General features: G+C 40.5%; 1 protein-coding gene across 4 annotated transcripts in view; it reads left to right on the plus strand.

Annotated features, from left to right (window-relative positions):
* The first annotated feature begins 2,117 nt into the window (after positions 1–2,117).
* Positions 2,118–22,133, plus strand: part of RALGAPB (Ral GTPase activating protein non-catalytic subunit beta) — a 93,287-nt gene continuing 73,271 nt past the window's right edge. For all 4 annotated transcript variants that reach the window (XM_061437565.1, XM_061437566.1, XM_061437567.1 and 1 more), the window contains exons 1-2: positions 2,118–2,206; positions 19,713–19,928. In XM_061437565.1, coding sequence (XP_061293549.1) covers positions 19,743–19,928 — 186 coding nt within the window. In that variant the 5' untranslated portion in view covers positions 2,118–2,206; positions 19,713–19,742. The remainder of the gene's footprint in view (positions 2,207–19,712; positions 19,929–22,133) is intronic.

Consider the following 22,133-nt stretch of genomic DNA (forward strand, 5'->3'; position numbering starts at 1 on the left):
CCACCTAATACTAAATCGTATCTTCTTGGTCAGTGTATTAGTCCTTATACCTTACATTTTATGTAAAAGTCATATTAGTCCCTATACCTTACATTTTATGTAGAAATCATATTCTTAAGATTATTTATTGCTTATGATTTTTGTTTGCATTGTTTCATTGCTATATTTTTTGTTTAAAATATTTAGGTGTCTCGAGTTGGAATTAAACATATTTTTTCCCATCAAAATTAATGGAAATATAATGTTTTTCATTTATCAGCTTTTCACTTAAAGGCAGAATTTGCAGGAATGAATTAAAGTCACCAGGTAGGAGACAGATTATTTTTCATCATCTCCCTAAAAGCTCTGACAGGTTCCCAGTCGTCTGTGTCTGTCATTTTCCCAGTTTCTATCATCCATCGCTCTTCTAATTTGTCACCTCCATTATTAGCCCCTTACCTGTCTGTTATATTACAGGACTTCCGTATTTCTTATGTTAGGAATGAGTCTGATTGAAAGTAAGAGATAACTAAAAAAAATTGTGATCTAAAGAAGAATCTCCCCCTGCCCCCCATTGACTCCCCCATAAAACAGGAAGGCAGTCCAGGGTTTGTGCAGCTGCTTGAGTATGTCCTAAACCAGTCTTCTTTTGTTCTTCTGTTTCACATTCCCTAGCACAATCCTCCTCGCGGTGCCAAGATGACCGCAGTACCTCCAGGTGTTGTGCCTCAGTTTCAAGCATGAATTAGGGGAAGGGTGAAGCTCACAAACTTCTCCCAAGAGTTCCTTTTTATTCTGAAAAGGAAGTTCTTCCTTGAGACTTCTACCTATATCTTATTGGCCAGAACTTTGTCTTACTGCCACTCCCAACTGCAAAGGAAGTTGGGAAGTGTGTGCTTTGCTTTCCAGCCTCTGTAGTTTAGAAAAGCAAGTTTAAGTGGTTGGAATAAATATTGAGAGCCTCTCATCATATTTGCCACACGGTGTTTAATTGAAATGTATAGCTATGATCCACAAAGTGACCTAGATTTAGCTCTCCTCTAGCTACTTTCATGTGTGTACAAAATCTTAAACACTCTTCTCTTTTCTTTCCATGAGGATACCAATTCCTTTGTCACTCTTTGCTCCATGGTCTCTTCTGAAGGTAAGGAGGAGGAGTCAGCATCTTCTATGCTCCATTCTGCTCTTTGCAGATAGTGACTGCAGCGCTATTACCCTGATCCCTTCCTCTCTGAATATCAAGGACAATCTCAAGGCCAGGTTCTCCCTCCTCTTCTCTCTTAGCCCAAGTTTCCTCTTCTACACCCCCAAGGCACTTGAGCTGTATCTCTCTAATGGCATTTATCATTTTCTTCATTGAAGCTGAAACCAAAGGATTGGAAGTGGTACTGTTTACGAAACGTGTGGTGCATTATAGGTGCTCAAACTGGTATCTCTTGCTATTACTACTACAGTTAATAACGTTTTATTGCCTTTATCAGACTCAGATCCTTAATGACAGGCTCTGAAGTTGATGTCTGATTCATCTTGGTAACTCACATCTGGCCTGGAATTGTGCATTGCTCATAATGCTATAAGGGGGCGGAGGGTAAAGGCCACATTTCAAAAGAAGGGTGCTGTAATGGTGGGACGTGAGAAATTCCTGGAACCTGAGTAGGAGCTAGAAACTTGCAGAGAAGACCTTACTTCGTTCGCATCAAAAACAGGCAGAGTTCCGACTGATTCGTACGGACGCAGGTGGACCGCCTCCACGCCTGTATTGCGATGAGATACAAGTATCCGTCACTCCACTCCTGCTCTTCTTGATCCGGAAAAGAAGGAGGGACTATGTCCCGCGCGCGGCGATCTGGGATAGCTGCGCACGCGCAGCTTCCGGCTCCGTGTCTTGGGAATTATTTGACGCCGCCGTCTGGGACCTGCACAAGTCTCTGATCAGGCGCGCTGCGCACGCGCGGTGGCCCAGTCGGCTCGGGGAGTTATTTGACGCTGCCGCCCCTGGCAGTCGGAAGTTGCCTGAGCAGATCCCAGCCGGCCGGCCCGACTGGCCTTCGTCGTCCCCGGGCGCCGTGGGAGAGTCGCTGACTGGTGGACAGAACGCCCGCCTGAGGACAGCCGGCCAGGGCAGCGAAAGCGCCGGTCCTATGGCGCGGGTGGCGTGAGGCGGAAGGCCGAGTGCGGCCGGCGGCGGCGCCCACCCCAGCGATGCGGGCCCCGCCCGTCGCCTCAGGTAACCGGGCGGGCCTCCAGGTCTCGGCCAGACCCTTCCCTCTTCTCCCCTCAGGCTGGTCCAAGGATGGCTAAGCCTTGTTTCTCGGCCCCGGAGGCTCTGAGGGCCCGGCCTTCGGAAGCGCATCTCATTTTGCGGGCGGGGGGGACCCACGGGGTCCGGGGGAGCTTGGCCGTGGAGTCGGTGGCCTCTGTCGGATCTGCTCAAACCCTGGGTGGTCCTTGAGAGCTGCCCTGGCCGGGAGAAGCTCTTTCCTGGCAGCCTGGGGGAGGGGGCGGGTCTGGAGCGGAGCTAGACAACTCCGGCGAAGAATCTGGTCCAGCAGCAAGGTTGGTCGAGTGGCTGCCGCCCTGTGGGAACGATGCTGCCCATTGCACGGTGACTCTCGAGGAGGAAGAGTTAATAATGAAGATGAACATCTAGCCCTTGTTTAGCGCTTACTATACGCCGGGCGTTGTGCCAGGCCATTACGTTCACCCCATCCAACTTCACAACAACCCGGTAAGGGAGGATTATTATCCCCATCTTCCTGATGAGGCAGCTGAGGCCCTTAATGGTTAGGTGACGTCTATGCCCAAGGTCACAGAGCTGCTAAATTTGACTCCAGATCCAAGTTCTTAACTATTAGGTCAGTGGCTCTCCAACTTCGCTGTACGTAAAAATGACCTGGAACATCTTTTAAAGATTTCTGATGCACGGGTAACAGAGCCAGGCCAATTAAATCAGGGTGTCTGGGAGTGGAGCTGGCGGGCGGGGGGCGGGGACGACGCCAGACAGTATTTCTTAAAGATCTCCGCCATGAATTCAGTGTGCAGCAAAGTTTGGGAACTGCTAGATAATTTTGCATCTCAAGAAAACGTTTCAGTGTTTCTCCAGTTTAAGTGTGTAGGAGAACCTTATGGGACTTTTTTTTTTTTAAACTCTGGTTCCACCCGCAGATAATCTTTTCATTAGGCTCACTGCACCTTGTGAAAGCTTACTGGGGGTGGGAAGTAACTTTCTGTGCAGGATTTCCGAGTCAGCTGGACCTTGTAAAGTGTGTGCATCTCATGCGAAACTGTTACCTTGCAATTTTCCTAGATACACAGTACTCACGGATATAGTGTCTCTGATCTCAGGGTCTTGTTTGCATATGTTGTTCTTTGCCTAGACTGTCCTCTTGGGTTTCTCCCTGCGCCACCCAAACACACACACTTCTGCTCTTTCTTACACACGTGCACGGAGCCTTTTCTTCCTATCTTTGGCTGCATAACTCCCAGAGTTTTTAACCTTCAGGATCCCTCTCTGTGACTCTTCCCTCCCAACCCCTCACTCCCAACAACCTTGGGTCTTTCCTATCTGCTCCTTAGCATGATCCTAATGAAATTTACCAATGATCTTTATGTGCCATATTTCTCTTTCTTCTGCTAAGATTGTGAGCGACTTGAACCATCTTTTCTCATCTCTGTACTCCGCCCAGTGCTTTGACATACAGACTCAACAAAGGTTTTACTGAATGGAATGTTTGAGTCCCTTTTATGCCACATATTGCATGCGGCAAACAGATCCTTCTCTATTTCCATTTTTGCAAAAGGTGTTTGGTAGTTCTTAGTCTACAGAGTTTTGCTCTTTTTTGCTTGAAAATACTCTAGTTAGGTTAATTAGTGTCCCCAAGTTGAATAAACACGTTGCATTCTTAGCACTTGAATTGCACTAAGTTGCACACTTAGCACTTAGTGACACACTCAAAAGGACTATGTGCAGTCAACATTGGTTGATTTTTAATATCTAGTTTTATCACAAGCAGATACAATCAGTTCTGTAGTGGAAACCTTTTTATTGCTCTTAGACGTTTGTCTGTGTTCCCTGCTGAACACTATGCTGTCCAAACACTACGTTTAGTTATCATCCACTCAGTGTAATTGGGCTTCCTTGGTGGCTCAGAGGGTAAAGAGTCTGCCTGCAATGCAGGAGACCCGGGTTCGATCCCTGGGTCGAGAAGATCCTCTGGAGAAGGGAATGGCTACCCACTCCAATATTCTTGCCTGGAAAAATCCCATGAATAGAGGAGTCTGGCAGGCTACATCCCATGGGTTCACAGAGTTGGGCACCACTGAGCAACTTAATACTTTAAAATGTTACTACCTTGTTGGCACTTGGTAAATACTAATAGATGGAAGTGCCGTTGGTAGTTCATCCTATTACTGGGAGGGAGAATTTAAGAAATACTTAACAAAGATTAAAACCTTGATGTCAGAAGAATTGATAAAGTTAGTATGTATTTATTACAGAATGCCTGAACTGCTATTGTCCAACATATTTACAAGTTATAAAGGAAGGCAGTCTGGTAATTCAGATTATATTTGTACTTGGCTAGTCTTAAAACCATGTAAGGTTTATACAAGTGAGTATGTGTGTGAAGGTCATTATGAAGAAGTTTTTTGACAGTAAAGTTTTTTTATTGCAGTTAAATATGGTGAAGTATATGGACTGAATAAAAAGCACATTTCATGGAATGGCACTCTTTACATTATACAGATTATTATAGAAAGATTTTCTTGGTTCAGTTTTGTATTGTTTGCTCAAATTTTAGGCTAAGGCTAATGTAGAAACTGATGGAATAATTTATGTTACATTCAGACACTCAAGAAACTTGCCCTGTTTTTCTGATCAGATATGGCAGAGTATCCCATTCTGGCCTTAGCACATGGAAGAAACTCAATCTTTAAGCTTCAGGTTTAAGTCTCTAGTTGATCCCCAAGAAAAGGTGAAAAACTACACAGACTCAGTTAAAGACCAAAGGTGACTAATCATGAGAGCCTGAGGAGTAGAAATGATTCTTTTAAATATGAGGTACCCATCGGTGTTAGCAGATGTGTTGCCTGACATCTGTAAAGACCTTTCAGATAGGTCTGTTTCACATAGAATACATTATTTTCTTTGGTGCAAGCTGATTAAGAGTTTTAGAATTAAGGTACATGGAGTTTAAGTCTAAGTTTTTATAGATGAAGAAAATAGGTAACTTGCTCAGGACTACATGGTTGGCTGTAGCACATCCAAGACTAGAATGCAGGTCTTCTTGCTCTGGATACAGTATCCCCTTCCACCCTCACACCTCTCATATGAGAGGATGTCATGTTTCTTTGTGTGTGTGTGTGTGTGTGTGTGTGTTGGGATGGGGGAAGTGGACAGAGTAGTGTGCTATGTTTGAGATACTAAATTAGATTAATAGTGAGTGCTTTTCATTGTATGACATGTACTTTGCTGTATAAACTGGGGATGTTACGATAAATAAGACACAGCTCCTTTCCTTCAGGAATCTATAGCCTAATAAGGGTTGTAATAAAAGTGTAGTATCTAAGGCAGCTTTGCCAAATAGAAATTTCTGGAACTGTTCTATATCTGCACTGTCCAATATGGTAGCCATTAGCCACATGTAATATGTGAAATGTAACTAGTGTAACTGAACTGAATTTGTAATTTAATTCAAATTTAAGTAACATGTAGTTATGGTTACTGTATTAGAGCAAGTGTGAGGCATAAAAGATGAGCATGAGCACTGTGGTGGTGGTGGGGACAGACAGAGTATTCTTTTGTGGGGGGTAGGCTAGCAAAAACTACCTGTTTTCACTTTTCGGAAGGAATGCAGGCAGAACTTGTCTCTCTTTCTTGTAATTCAGGCATTTTATAGGATCCCTAACAGTTAGAATCTGGTGCACAGGTGAATGCATTCCTTTTTGGCCAAGGTTGATTGATATTTGCCATGGGGGTCAATAGGACTACAACAGAAATATGAAATATGTTCTTTTTGTCTTTGTTAGTTATAAAAGTTCTATGCGTGACCTTGAACACATGTATGTGCCTTAAGATCCAGCATTTATTTACTCAGTTCATTTATCCAGTGTTTCGGCACCCTATACCCTATTTTTCCTTAGAGAAACAAAGCATGCCTGGTAGTGTTTATCTTGGATTTGTACTACTCAGAGTATGTTGACTTACATTGCTTTGTTTGATCCTTCTCCCGAGTCACTGTAGCTAGGTACTGCAGGTATTCTCCCTGTTTTACAGGTGAGGAAACTATGACAAAGAAATGCCAAGTGACTTGTCCAAGGTCATATGGTGAGGTGCGGAGTCTGAACAAAAGAAGGAGCATTGGACTTCGCGGCAAGAGGTGGAACTTCTTATCCCAGCTCACCTGTTGCTTCATGTGACCGTGAGCAATTCGTAGTGGCTAGTGACATCTGTCTTCTTAACTTCCTATGCTTGTTATGGAACTAAAGTGAAGTAACGTGAGAACTTTTTGAAAATGGTCAATTGTATCCAGCTGCATTGTTATCCAGCAGGATCTGTAGCAGTTTTTTTGTTGTAGGATGTTCCCTTCATAAATCATCACCTCAGTTGTCATGTTGAATGCTACTGTATCTTGGATTTATTCATCGTGGGTTTCTCTTCTTCACTATGAAACTTTTTCTTGGGCAGCAGTTGTGTCGTATTCATATTTGCCTCCCTACATGTTAGGACAATATCTGACACATAGCAGGTGTTTAAAAAATGTTTGTTCAATGAAATAACTGATGTATGAATTTATTTTACAAAGTTATGAAAAATTGTTTTCTGTAATTAGATTTGAAGCTTCTTAGGAACAAGAATGATGTTTATTCATTATGATATTCCCCGTGCTTGGTGTATAGAAGACATGTAATAAATATTGGCTGAGTCAATTGATGTAATTAATGCCAGACTGTGGTCTTAGTGTGTCTACCACTGTATTGATCATTTTGGTAATTTGTCAATTAGACCAGACCTTCATGTTACTCTGTGGTAGTACTTAGAAGCCATAAGCTGTTACCTAGCACACAATGACCTGACATTAGAAACATCCAGAGAGTACCTAGAAAGTGGAAGTGTGTGAAGTTGGGAAGGATATTAAGTGATCTTCAGGGGGCACTGTCATTTTTGCCTTGCTCCTATCTGGTAAAAAAATCCACCTGCAATGCAGGAGACCCTGGTTCGATTCCTGGGTTGGGAAGATCCACTGGAGAAGGGATAGGCTGCCCACTCCAGCGTTCTTGGGCTTCCCTTGTTCTTCAGCTGGTAAAGAATCTGCCTGCAATGCGGGAGACTTGGGTTTGATTCCTGGGTTGGAAAGATCCCCTCGAGAAGGAAACAGCTACCCACTCCAGTATTCTGGCCTGGAGAATTCCGTGGACTGTATAGTCCATGGGGTCGCAAAGAGTCGGACACGACTGAGTGACTTTCACCTTCAATTCAATATCACATTTACTTCTAGAGTGTTGACAGTGGAGACTTCGCTGTTAGCAGCTCAAATTGATAGCCAACAGCCCTGATAGTTGGGAAGGAGACTCATAAGATCCTTAACACAGCAGTCAAAGCTCTCAACCATCTGACTTCAGTTATGTCTTCCTATTTCACCACAGTGCCCAACCCTCCCGGCCATGTTCCCATCCTTCCTGCCCTTCCCTTCCTCAATGTATCAGACACACTGGAGTCTGCTTTTCTGCTGTCCCCTCAGCCTGTGTTGGACACTTCCATCAAATTTCCTTAATAGGAATTCAGTTTCTGTTGTGTTATTCCTGTGATAAAGTTAAACTTTTTCTCATCTCTGCCCCCAGTTTTTACTACATTAATTTCAGATCTCCAGTCCTAGTATTCATAGTCTTTCATAATTATTAATTATCATTATAATTATAATAATGATATTCCATAAGTTCAAGATAAGTCACTCCTTATCTTGAAACCCTACTGCCTTCTGTATGTAGTTTGCTTTTCTGCCACTCTAGGTTTTTAGTTTATGATGCTGTTTTTTGCTACTTGAAGCAAGTGTCCTTCCTCTTATATACTAGCTGCCCCTTGTATTCTCTTATCCACTCCATTTTCTTATCTCTGTTAAAATTTATAATTTTGCTTTGGTACCCAATTCATATGCCCTATATACTATAGTCTTCCCTGATTGTGTGCTTTTGTTTTCCAGCTCAGCCTTTCTTTCATCCAAAAGTCTTTTGTCCTCTAAACTTAGATAATATCTTGCCTATAGCTTTTCTTTTTTTAAAAAAAGGTGTTCAGAACTTGAATTTTTTAACTTATGTTCATTATTTATGTATTTTTTAACCTCAATTAGACTATAAACTTACTGAAATAGTAACCAAGTCCTAGTAGTCTGTTTCCTTCCTGATCTACTGCATTGTACATAATAGATGGTTCAGTTCAGTTCAGTCGCTCAGTCGTGTCCGACTCTTTGCGACCCCATGAATCGCAGCTCGTCAGGCCTCCCTGTCCATCACCAACTCCCAGAGTTCACTCAGACTCATGTCCATTGAGTCGGTGATGCCATCCAGCCATCTCATCCTCTGTCCTCCCCTTCTCCTCCTGCCCCCAATCCCTCCCAGCATCAGAGTCTTTTCCAATGAGTCAACTCTTCGCATGAGGTGGCCAAAGTATTGGAGTTTCAGCTTTAGCATCAGTCCTTCCAAAGAACACCCAGGACTGATCTCCTTTAGAATGGACTGGAATAGATGGTTAATAACTGTCTATTGAATAAATCAACTTGATGCCAGTGTCTGAATATTTGTGTGTATGGTGAAGTCTACCCATATATACTTAGCAATTCTTTGACATGTTGTTGTTCAATCACCAAGTCATATCTGACTCTGCCGCCCCATGGACTGCAGCACACCAGGCCTCCCTGTCCCTCACCATCTTACTGAGTTTGCCCAAGTTCATGTCCATTGAATCGGTGATGCCATCCAACCATCTCATCCTCTGTCGCCCTCTTTTGCCTTCAATCTTTCCCAGCATCAGGGTCTTTTCCAGTGAGTCAGTTCTTTGCATCAGGTGGCCAAAAGAGTGGAGCTTCAGCTTCAGCATCAATCCTTCCAATAAGTATTCAGAATTGATTTCCTTTAGGATTGACTGGTTTGATTGCCTTGCTATCCAAGGGACTTTCAAGAGTCTTCTCCAGCACCACTGTTCGAAAGCATCAATTCTTCGGTGCTCTGCCTTTATGACATGAAGAGCTATTAATTAGGGGCTTCCTAGGTTTGGCACTAGTGGTAAAGAACCCACCTGCCAATGCAGGAGATGCAAGAGACCATGGGTTTGATCCCTGGGTGAGGAAGATCCCCTGGAGGAGGGCATGGCAACCCTCTCCAGTTTTCTTGCCTGGGAAATCCCATGGACAGAGGAGCCTGGTGGACTGCAGTCCATAGGGTCACAAAGAGTTAGACATGACTGAAGTGACTTAGCACACATTCATGCTATTAATAAGAACTTATATCAAACTGTACAGCAGTTCTACTATGCAGCTAAAACTACTCATATTTTTTCTGTGATCCTTCTAATTTTCAGTCATGAATGTTTTTCTAGTGTAATCATGATATATTCATCCCCCCATACATGTTCCAAACATCTTACATGTCTTGATTCTCTAATCACAACTCTAAAGGGGGCTGTTATCCTGCTGTTATTTGCATTTTACAGATGAAGGTGCTCAGATGCAGAGGTAGAGTAACGCTTGTAAGATCTCTTAGCTTGCAGGTGGTGGAGCTGGGTTTGAATATAAGAAGCTTAGTTCCAGAGTCCTGGCTTTTAACCAGTCTCCTATTTGTTTTTATGCTTCTTATCTCTATGTTTAATGGCTACATTATAGTATATAGAGTTAATCTGCCCTAATTATGAAGGTATTCCATTGTTGATGGACAGTTAAATTATGCTCACTTCCCCGTCTTAGGTGCAATACAACAGTGACTGTCTAGTGCATTTCTCTATTGAATTGGTTCATGAGGATAAATTAAGCAATATTAATATCACTGCATCAAAGCACCTGATATTACTATGTCTCCTACTATGTATTGGCAAAACATTCATGCTGTTCTTGGGTGAATGGTTAGAAAATTGGCATCAGCCTGAGGTGCCTTACAAATGTGTGTCCATTTAGTGACAGGATAGAACTAGAAACGGTTCCATGGTGAGTGGATTAGGCAGTCAAGGCCCAACAGGATTTTTGACTCGTGAGAGGTTGATGCTGATGTGAACATCCCTGTCCAGGAGGCCCTAGACTATGGAGCACTTCTGGTTCCTAAAACTGTTGATGTTCTCTGAGATCTCTGGGTTTGGTATTTGGACAGCCTGAGCTGTCCAGCAAGAGGGGGTTCTTCTTTGTGCGTTTGAGAGTAGGCTGACCACTGACAAAACTGAGCCCAGCAGGACTTACCCTGCCAAATCTGCCACGTTACACTCGACCCTCAGCTTTTTTCCTCCCCTAACGGCAGCAAACATGAAACAAAATGATGTTATAGGACCTCCACAGATAGATTATAACCCCAGACCCTGGGGCAGAGATGGGTTAGGGTAACTTCCAGGGCGGCAATGGCTCATTCATAACGTACGCCTCCCTACGTTCCTTCCACAAGAATCATGCTAATTTGGTTATCAAAACTAGCATATGCTTTTATCTTTGATCAGTCATAAATTGACCCACGAGTTTTTTTTAGCTTGCATCCTGTTTTGTTTTGTTTTTTAAACTTGAGTCAGCTGAAAACATTTGAAGAGTAGACTTTACAGAGAAGTTCAAATTTTCTCTGTGTCTCTTGAAAAATTGGGTCTGTATTCTTTAAGGGTAATAGTTGGTTAAGGCTGAGTAGTGACTGTGCCATTAAAGAGAGCTTTAATTCTCTAGTTTGCCACAATGCCCACCCTACCTGCTTCACAATTTACTGTGTTTAGTTTCCTAGACTGGAGGTTTTTGTCCTTCCCAGATCTAATATTTGGTAATGACTGCTTCACTGTGTTGAAATTAACACATAATATATAACCTAACAACACAGAAATTTAAAAAAATATGTGAAACTAACAATAACAAATTAAAACCATGAATTACTATCCTTCCGATAAAATTAGTATTTTGGTAAGAATGTTCAGGTCCAGCTATACTAGACATATAAAGTGGTCAGATGCTTGTGTCTGCTTATAAATTGAGAAGTAAGACAGTAATATGCACTTCATATTTGACATTTTGAAATAAGGGCTAAGTACATACGAAATTCTTGTGATTGTGTTACTGAAAGCAGTGTGTGGTATTAGCAACTCAGATACCACCAATGCTGTGGCCTTTGGTGATGTGATTGTTCTGAAATGGTGAACAGTTCTTGGTACAGTAAGGTTCTAAACATGAAAAACTTGAATTTTTCCTCAGTTTGCAGGGTTAATTACATTACTGGAAAATCTGATGTATATTAAAACACCACAAAATATTTTGTATATATGAGTAAAAGTTAGATTTTTAGGCTGAAACAATTGAAAACACAATGATTTTCTGGCAGACATTAGAAAGTCAGGTAAAATGTAGCATAATTGTAACATAATTATTCATTGTGCAGGACTGTCTTCTGTATTATAAGATCTGCCCATAAATAACCTGGATCTGTCCGTGAATAACCGGTAGCATGCCTTGATCATAATGTTAACCAGAAGTGCACCTGATGTTTCCTAGGTGTCTTCCGGGGTGGGGGGCAGTCCTTTTTTTAATTGAATATCTTTCCCTTAAACTCTTGAAATGTGTCCCATTGGCCTTACCTCCTAAATCAAAGTGTGGTTTTATCACACATTTTGCTAGTTTAATAGGTACAAAAGGATACTTTTAGTTGCTTTACTTTTTGATATTCTTATTTGTTTCCAATGTTTATTTTCTCTTCATTGTTTTATTTAACTTGCCTGTGCAGTTGGCCCTCTGTTGGTGGTCCTGAATCTGCAGCTTCAGCCAACCATGAATTCAAAATATTTAGGAAAAAAATTTTCATAAAGTTCCAGAAAGAAAAACTTGAATTTACCATGTGCAGGCAGCTTTTTATATGGCATTTCTCTTATATTTACAACTATTTACATAGCATTTTCACCGTAGGAGGTATTTATTATAAATAATCTGGAGATTTAAAGTATATGGGAGGATGTGCATAGATTACATGTAATTACTTTATGTAAGAGACCTGGTCATTTGTGATTTTAATATTGTCGGAGGGTCCTCGAACCAGTACCCTGTGAATACCAAGGGACAGTTGTAATTACAATGTATATCTTCGTCTTAATATTTTTGACTTTTATGCATTTTATTGAAAGTTAGCATCTATATTTTTCTATTGATATTACATGCATTTAAATATTTTAATTCAACCTTTTCATTGTATCTTTTCTATTCCTGTCTACCTTACATGTTTCTTGAAATGTGATAAGCATTTTTAAGCATTTATTTCATTTTCTTCCATGTAATCATTTAAACATTAATAGATTTGAAAAATTAAAAATCTCTTATATTTAAAAACTTTAAACAAAATTTTAAGAAAAATTTAAGAGCTATTAGTCCTGTTTTGACTGGTCTTCCAGAGTGTTTTTTCAAGAAAGATACTCCTGTCTATACTTCAGAATTGAGAAGGATGGTAGCTGTTTCTTTTTTTTTTTATTTTTTTTTATTTTTAAACTTTACAAAATTGTATTAGTTTTGCCAAATATCAAAATGAATCCGCCACAGGTATACATGTGTTCCCCATCCTGAACCCTCCACCCTCCTCCCTCCCCATACCATCCCTCTGGGTCGTCCCAGTGCACTAGCCCCAAGCATCCAGTATCATGCATTGAACCTGGACTGGCAACTCATTTCATACATGATATTTTACATGTTTCAATGCCATTCTCCCAAATCTTCCCACCCTCTCCCTCTCCCACAGAGTCCATAAGACTGTTCTATACATCAGTGTCTCTTTTGCTGTCTCGTACACAGGGTTATTGTTACCATCTTTCTAAATTCCATATATATGCATTAGTATACTGTATTGGTGTTTTTCTTTCTGGCTTACTTCACTCTGTATAATAGGCTCCAGTTTCATCCACCTCATTAGAACTGCTTCAAATGTATTCTTTTTAATGGCTGAGTAATACTCCATTGTGTATATGTACCACTGCTTTCTTTATCCATTCATCTGCTGATGGGCATCTAGGTTGCTTCCATGTCCTGGCTATTATAAACAGTGCTGCGATGAACATTGGGGTGCACGTGTCTCTTTCCCTTCTGGTTTCCTCAGTGTGTATGCCCAGCAGTGGGATTGCTGGATCATAAGGCAGTTCTATTTCCAGTTTTTTAAGGAATCTCCACACTGTTCTCCATAGTGGCTGTACTAGTTTGCATTCCCACCAACAGTGTAAGAGGGTTCCCTTTTCTCCACTCCCTCTCCAGCATTTATTACTTGTAGACTTTTGGATCGCAGCCATTCTGACTGGTGTGAAATGGTACCTCATAGTGGTTTTGATTTGCATTTCTCTGATAATGAGTGATGTTGAGCATCTTTTCATGTGTTTGTTAGCCATCTGTATGTCTTCTTTGGAGAAATGTCTATTTAGTTCTTTGGCCCATTTTTTGATTGGGTCATTTATTTTTCTGGAGTTGAGCTGTAGGAGTTGCTTGTATATTTTTGAGATTAGTTGTTTGTCAGTTGCTTCATTTGCTATTATTTTCTCCCATTCTGAAGGCTGTCTTTTCAGCTTGCTAATAGTTTCCTTTGATGTGCAGAAGCTTTTAAGGTTAATTAGGTCCCATTTGTTTATTTTTACTTTTATTTCCATTATTCTGGGAGGTGGGTCATAGAGGATCCTGCTGTGATGTATGTCAGAGAGTGTTTTGCCTATGTTCTCCTCTAGGAGTTTTATAGTTTCTGGTCTTATGTTTAGATCTTTAATCCATTTTGAGTTTATTTTTGTGTATGGTGTTAGAAAGTGTTCTAGTTTCATTCTTTTACAAGTGGTTGACCAGATTTCCCAGCACCACTTGTTAAAGAGATTGTCTTTAATCCGTTGTATATTCTTGCCTCCTTTGTCAAAGATAAGGTGTCCATATGTGCGTGGATTTATCTCTGGGCTTTCTATTTTGTTCCATTGATCTATATTTCTGTCTTTGTGCCAGTACCATACTGTCTTGATAACCGTGGCTTTGTAGTAGAGCCTGAAGTCAGGTAGGTTGATTCCTCCAGTTCCATTCTTCTTTCTCAAGATCGCTTTGGCTATTCAAGGTTTTTTGTTTTTCCATACAAATTGTGAAATTATTTGTTCTAGCTCTGTGAAGAATACTGTTGGTAGCTTGATAGGGATTGCATTGAATCTATAAATTGCTTTGGGTAGTATACTCATTTTCACTATATTAATTCTTCCAATCCATGAACATGGTATATTTCTCCATCTATTAGTGTCCTCTTTGATTTCTTTCACCAGTGTTTTATAGTTTTCTATATATAGGTCTTTAGTTTCTTTAGGTAGATATATTCCTAAGTATTTTATTCTTTCCGTTGCAATGGTGAATGGAATTGTTTCCTTAATTTCTCTGTTTTCTCATTATTAGTGTATAGGAATGCAAGAGATTTCTGTGTGTTGATTTTATATCCTGCAACTTTACTATAATCATTGATTGGTTCTAGTAATTTTCTGATGGAGTTTTTAGGGTTTTCTATGTAGAGGATCATGTCATCTGCAAATAGTGAGAGTTTTACTACTTCTTTTCCAATTTGGATTCCTTTTATTTCTTTTTCTGCTCTGATTGCTGTGGCCAAAACCTCCAAAACTATGTTGAATAGTAATGGTGAAAGTGGGCACCCTTGTCTTGTTCCTGACTTTAGAGGAAATGCTTTCAATTTTTCACCATTGAGGATAATGTTTGCTGTGGGTTTGTCATATATAGCTTTTATTATGTTGAGGTATGTTCCTTCTATTCCTGCTTTCTGGAGAGTGTTTATCATAAATGGATGTTGAATTTTGTCAAAGGCTTTCTCTGCATCTATTGAGATAATCATATGGTTTTTATTTTTCAATTTGCTAATGTGGTGTATTACATTGATTGATTTGCGGATATTGAAGAATCCTTGCATCCCTGGGATAAAGCCCACTTGGTCATGGTGTATGATCTTTTTAATATGTTGTTGGATTCTGATTGCTAGAATTTTGTTAAGGATTTTTGCATCTATGTTCATCAGTGATATTGGCCTGTAGTTTTCTTTTTTTGTGGGATCTCTGTCAGGTTTTGGTATTAGGGTGATGGTGGCCTCATAGAATGAGTTTGGAAGTTTACCTTCCTCTGCAATTTTCTGGAAGAGTTTGAGCAGGATAGGTAGCTGTTTCTTAAAAGCAAATTCCCAGGCCCTAACCCAGACCTACAGAATCAAGCTTTTTAGGGATGGAGTTTTGGAATCTGCATTTTAAACTAGAGGGGCTATTCTTATGTGTACAGTGGAGTTTGAGAGCTAGCTTGTCTTTTTTTTCCCTAAAAACACTTTTTCCCCTCCAATAATGTATTGCCTGGAATGGACACTAAATATTACTTAAATATTCCTTAAATACTTGAAAACCTTCCAACTACTTTTTTTTTTTAACTAATAAATACCTTAAAGCGAATGGACATTTTCAATTTTTTGTTTGGACTTCCTTCAGTGGCATAAAGGGAACAGCTTCTAACATCTTCCTTTTTCCCATTGGTAAACCTTGGCATTCTAAAACATTCAATATGCACTGTGTGCCAAGGACTTCTCAAAGATTCAGGAAGTGAGGTTTCCCCTCAAAAAAGGTTGACACACTTGTGGTAAAAGATATCTTTACAAAGCTAATGAATAACCTAACCTGACACTTAAAATGGATAGCCTGTAACAGGGACTCAGAGATGGGGTAGAGGGGTGATTGGCGGATTAAAAAAAAAAAAAAGTTTTCCCAAAGAGGGTACTTGAGCTGTGCCTTGGAGAAGGCAATGGCACCCCACTCCAGTACTCTTGCCTGGAAAATCCCATGGACGGAGGAGCCTGGTAGGCTGCAGTCCATGGAGTCGCTAGGAGTTGGGCACGACTGAGCGACTTCACTTTCACTTTTCACTTTCATGCATTGGAGGAGGAAATGGCAACCCACTCCAGTGTTCTTGCCTGGAGAATCCCAGGGACGGGGGAGCCCGGTGGGCTGCCATCTCTGGGGTCACACAGAGTCGGACACGACTGAAGCGACTTAGCAGCAGCAGCAGAGCTGTGCCTTGAGGGGTAGAGACTTCATAAGGTGCATTGAGGTGGGGAACAGCATGAGTTGTAATAATAGGGTGTGAAAAAACTTGCTGAGTGTGAGCAATCATCAGTAGTTCTTGGGGCCATTGCTTGGAGGATGGGATGGGAAAGTGGCAGTAGAAGATGAAACTGAGAAGGTGGATAAGCAGTTTCAATTAGAATTTCAGCAAGATTTTTTCCTTTATTTGGATAAAATCATCTTAAATTTTATATAAAAGAGTAAATGCCTGAGAATAGCTAAGAAAAGTTCTGGAAAAAAATAGTCAAGGTAAAGGGAGCTTCCTTTCTAGATACTAAAACATTGTATAAAGCCACTGAATTTAAATCATTATAACATGAGCATAGGGATAGACAAATAGTTGAACAGAACAGGTTTGTAAATTTCTACATAAATGAGAATTTAATATATGACAAATTGGTATTTCAGGTCAGTAGGAAAGGGTGTGATTAAAAAAAATATATTTATTTGACTACATCAGGTCTTAGTTGCATCATTCAGGGTCTTTTGTTGCGATACATGGACTCTCTAGTTGTGGTGTGTGGGCTCAGTAGCTGCAACATGCGAGCTCTTGAGTTGTATTCTCAGACTGCAGAGAATACGAGCTCAGTAGTTGTAGGGTAGGGGTTTAGTTGTTCCACTCCATGTGAGATCTTAGTTCCCTGACCAGGGATCAAACCCATGTCCCTGCATTTCAAGGCAGATTCTTAACCACTGGACCATCCCAAGGATGTGTTTTTAATAGATGATGTTGACACAACTGACTATACATCTTAAAGGAAATAAAATTAGGTCTTTCCTGTAACACTTATAGAAGTAAATTCCAGATGGCAAAAACTTAAATATGAGGACTAAATTATCTTTCTTGGAAATCTAATAGACTACATATACATTTTAGGGCTATGTTTTTAAACTTTTGGACCTAGACCCACAATAAATATTTTATGTATTTTATATTGTGACCCAGAACATACGCATATATAAAAAATGAAACAAAATTTCACAGAACTTTGCTTACCTTTACTGTGTATGGTGCCTTTATTTTATATTCTGTTTCATATAATTAAAAAGTATTATCTATTACATTTATTTTATGACCCATGTTTTGGAAAGCACTGATATGGAGGATAGGAGGGAGAAATCATCTAAGGCAGACTCAAAACTAGAAGGTGTAAAATAAAAATATATTTGGCTAGAATAGTGAAATTTCATTTCATACCTCCAATCTGGCAAATAAATAAATACATAAGTAAATCTGATTCTTGGCAAAAGATTGGGAGTGAGAAGATAGAAAAGCTCTCATCCATTCCTAATGTGAATGGGAGTTATTACAGCTTTTGGGGAAGTGATCTGGCAACGTTAACCTGTTAACGTTAAAAATACATATACTCCTTGATCCAGTAGTTTCTCTTGTAGAAATTTAAAGGCCACTGATTAAGGATATATAAGCAAGCCTATTTTTTGCATTATTATTTCCTAGTGACAAAAAAATGGGAAATGAAGTAAATATATTAGTTTTTTTCTCCTGAAAAAAACATTATTAGGAGATTGGTTGAATAAATTATGCCACATCGTGGAATAGTACATAGCCATGAAAAAGAATCTGTTATTAGAAAGAAGTATATTTGTGAGGTACTGGTGAATAAGAAAAAGTATATAGTTCCTAGCTTTGCATGTATATAAATTATTTTAATATGATTGAGCAAAATACAAGAGGAAGTGTTAGGTTGTTTAAATGGATTATGTATTCTGGGAAGTGAATTACTTGGATAGGGAATGAAGGCAAACAAATGAAAAGGGTGAAAAATCACACTAAAACAAAAAACCCTGTAGTATAATGTTCCTGTGTGTTTAGGTAAGAGATTATAGTGTGTGTATGTATATTATACTGTGTACTCTATGTATATGTATTTATGTGTATATATGCTTATTTTAAAAGGTGAGAAAAAATGTGTGGGTATAAGTTGTCCTCTGATGGGAATGGCATCCTATCAGAGTTTCCCCTTTTTTCCCTTCCAGTTTTGAGAGAGTTATTTTAGGGCAGCCGGGGGTAGGGGAACACCAGGATACCCTTGTCGGGGGTTCCTTATAAATCCTAAGGAGACTGAGTCAACTTTAATAGGGTCTCACATCCACCCATCCTTCACATTGTAGGTACCTTTTTTGATGCTGATCCATCCCTTCTGCCTTTGTGTTTTCAGGGACTCTTGTCCAGAGGAGGGCCATATCCTCTTGAGAAACACTGGTACTTGTTGAGCCGGAATGAGGTTTTCTAAGATAAAATTAAACAAAGCTACCCATTTGAAGAAAAACTAGCTTAAATGATGGAACTTTTTAAAGCTTAAATGTACCCTTAAACTCTGCTGGTTGGGCCAACAGATTTCAGAGCAAGTAGAAAATGAAGGTTTACAGAAATGATTTGGAAAGGACCAATCATCCTTGATTTGCTTCATGAATATGACATTTGTGATTATAATATTTACATTGTAATCATATAAATAACGTTTTCTGTGGCTAGAATTTTTTATTTGTATACTAGACTTAGATATCGTTTCATAGAGAATATACAGCATTGGGAAAAGCAGTCTATGTCGTGGAGAATCTATAGGCTAGAGAGGGGCAGTACGTACTCCGGTTAAGAGCATGGTCCATGGAGTGCAACAGATGGGACTCAAAACCCAGCTCTATCATGTTATAGTTCTGAAGCCCCAGAGACACAGCACACGTCTCTATGCCTCAGTCTTTTCATCTGTGAATAGGGATAACGTGACTTAATTTTCACAGAGTTGTGATACTTTCATGAGCAGTAGGTAATATATGCTCAATCAGTGGCAAGTCTTAATAGATTTTCTGAAGGATACTGAGTTCCAGGTGTTCCATTACCAGAAGAGGGTATGCCACTGCTGTAGAGAATGAAATGTTCTCGAAGAATTTTATGTCTGATTTAAGGGCAGTGGTGGGAAATTGCAGGGGTCTGTTTCTAGCATGTAATAGGTACTTGGAAACTGTTAACTGAAAAATCTGGGGCTTGGAGTAAACCCTTTCCTTTGTCTCCCTTTTCTACTTGGAGCATACCCTTCTTCCATCTTTTTCCATTCTGGAACATGGAATGAGGAGGGTTCCCTCATGCTGTGAGTACCCCAGGTCTGATTATTTTATCCCCTTGCACAGCAGCCATCTGCCCCAGGTCTCCTCTGGGCTTCTGAAGGCTCTTTTGGGTAGGTGCTCAGACAGCTGCTTCCCAGTCTGCCTTTCCTACCTGATCTCACCAAGAGGCTATTGAGAACATTCTCAAAACATTTAGGTGTTTTTTTTTTTTTTCCTCAGTCATCTCGAGGCAGCTGCTTTATTGTGCTATGTAGGGTAAATATGTATTTTACTTATTTTTATTAGCTTCCAGCAGTATAATCTGACGTGGAATTCTCTTTTGTCTTTTCAGGTGCCATTTGGATAGTCCTTTAGCGGCACAATGTACTCTGAGTGGAGGTCGCTGCATTTGGTGATTCAGAATGATCAGGGCCACACCAGTGTGCTGCACAGCTATCCAGAGAGCGTTGGGCGAGAGGTGGCAAATGCAGTGGTTCATCCTCTCGGGCAGGCCTTAGGTACCCCTTCAGTGGCTGGGAGTGAGAGTTTGTTAAAAACTGACAAAGAAGTAAGTGTTTCTTCATTTCATTCTACTATGTGAAAGTATGTTTGTTACTGCATGATTTATTTAACATTTTATAGGCTTCCCTGGTGGCTCAGACAGTGAAGAATGTGCCTGCAATTAAGGAGACCCAGGTTCAATCCCTGGGTGGGGAAGATCCCCTGCAGGAGGGAATGGCAACCCACTCTAGTATTCTTGCCTGTAGAATCCCATGGACAGAGAGAGGAGCCTGGCAGGCTACAGTCCATAGGGTCACAGAGAGTCGGACACAGCTGAGCACTATCACACGCTTTTAAAGTGGATTTCTGCTCAATGGAGTGTGACTTCTCAGTTTGAACTTATATGGGTTGCAGGTTAGAGCCCAGAGTTTGTGGGAGTTCAAGGAATAGATTGTTCCATTGTGCTATTGGGACTTCCTGCTAGCTGGACCCAATTCTCCTCCACCTGAGCTGTGTGCTGAGCAGACTTGGATGTCAGGACCTCAGGCCCCTTTCCCCAAGTTCTAGGCTCAGTCATCAGATTTCTGTTCAGAGGCAGTGTTTGGAAGGTCTTCGTTTTTACCTCTAAAAGGCCTCTAACCAAAGGCCCGTCTTGTGTGGTTTTCAGGCTACCCGTGTGCATTGAGCCTGAGGCTCTCCTGCTGTCTCCATCCTGACTTATAAGTTTGAGAGTACTGCAGAGCAATTCAGTCGGTATGGCTGTGAGCCCAAGTGGTTGGAACAGGGGTCATGTTTGCTGTCCCTAAAAATGAGGAGTTTTTGGAGTGGCTTGGCCTGGAGCTGGTTCTCTGTTCTTGGGTTCAGGGGACTGGGCATTAAAGTTAAGTTGCTTTAAGTTGGACTTAACCTGCCCATCCCTTTTCACTTATGTTCTGGTTTCTCCTGAAGGAGAGATTAGACTTAATCCAGGTATAAGACCACTCTAGATAGACTGAAGATTATGGCTCAGGAGGCAGTTTATTTACCCTCTGTAGGCCATGGATTACCGAAGGGGAAGCCTTCATACTGAAGAGCATTTTCTTCTCAGAGTGCGCTAGCAGAGACCTACCCTAAGGACTAGCACTTGCCCTGGTGCGCTCTCTTCTTGGTGTATCTGTAATTCCTTGCTGCCTTCTCCTGGGAAGAGATGGCATGTGATTAGGTGGTGGTGTTCAGTGCAGCTCTTTCTACCCTTGAAAGAATATGAGAGAATAATAGTTCTTAAATCCAGTGTCCTCTCAAATTATGTAAGTGAACTGTTGTATGAAGATAACACCAAAGGTATATCTTCTCCTTGGTCTTTCCTCTGATAATTAGGAACTTGCCAGCCTCTTTTAAAATTCTTTCCCTTGTTCAGCTTAATCCAGCTCTGCACCCCTCCCCACCTCATTTGTCACAGCCTCACTGTGTTGTTATAGTTGCTTTTAATATTAATTGCTGTGGCATTGTTGTTTTCTATTATACTGTTGTTAATATTTTCTACCTGTGACCTTTGTAGTTTTGTTCTGAGCTTAAAAATTTCAGTACGTGTATTTATCTTGTTACATTCAGCTTTAGTTTTAAACTGCTGAAATCTTTGTGAATCCTGAATTTCTGTTTTACAAGTTAGTTATTTTTTTAGTTTTGTGATGTCTACACATGGTCAGCATATAATCTGATTTTCTCTAAGTTAAAATCTTGGCAGAGCCTTTGGCATGCCATTGGACATCTTCTTCCAAAATGATCTTGGTACAGTAATCCACTGCTAGTCTCCCATGTTATTTTGACCAGTTACAAACCAGCCATTCAACCTTCTTCTGGACTATATGTTGTCTCCATCTTGTCCACAAGGACCAAATTTGTTAAAGCCCAGAAACCCCTTTGCCAGAGAAGGCTGTTAATGGCATGGTGAGAATAGCTTTAGATTTCTAGGCCAGGGATCTGGTTTTCAGCTCCAGCATTTTGAAGCAGATGCTTTGGGCCAAATAGCTTAATTTGCTAAACTTCAGTTTCCTTATGTCTAAAATGAGGATAGTTTACCCTCTCACATGGGTTATTCTGATGGTTAGATAATATTTATGAAAGTTCCTCGGAAACTGATTTTAAATCAGTACCAGGTTTATACCAGCTGCCTTCATAGTAACCCTCTTAATAGAGGAGTGAAGCTTGTCTGGCATGACTTGTTCTTTTTGAGCAGGCTAGTTCCCACTGACCCTTCTTCCCTTTTGTAAGTACTCACTGATCATCTGCTTAG

Source organism: Bos javanicus, chromosome 13 (genome assembly GCF_032452875.1).
Source record: "Bos javanicus breed banteng chromosome 13, ARS-OSU_banteng_1.0, whole genome shotgun sequence".
Taxonomy (NCBI): Eukaryota; Metazoa; Chordata; class Mammalia; order Artiodactyla; family Bovidae; genus Bos; species Bos javanicus.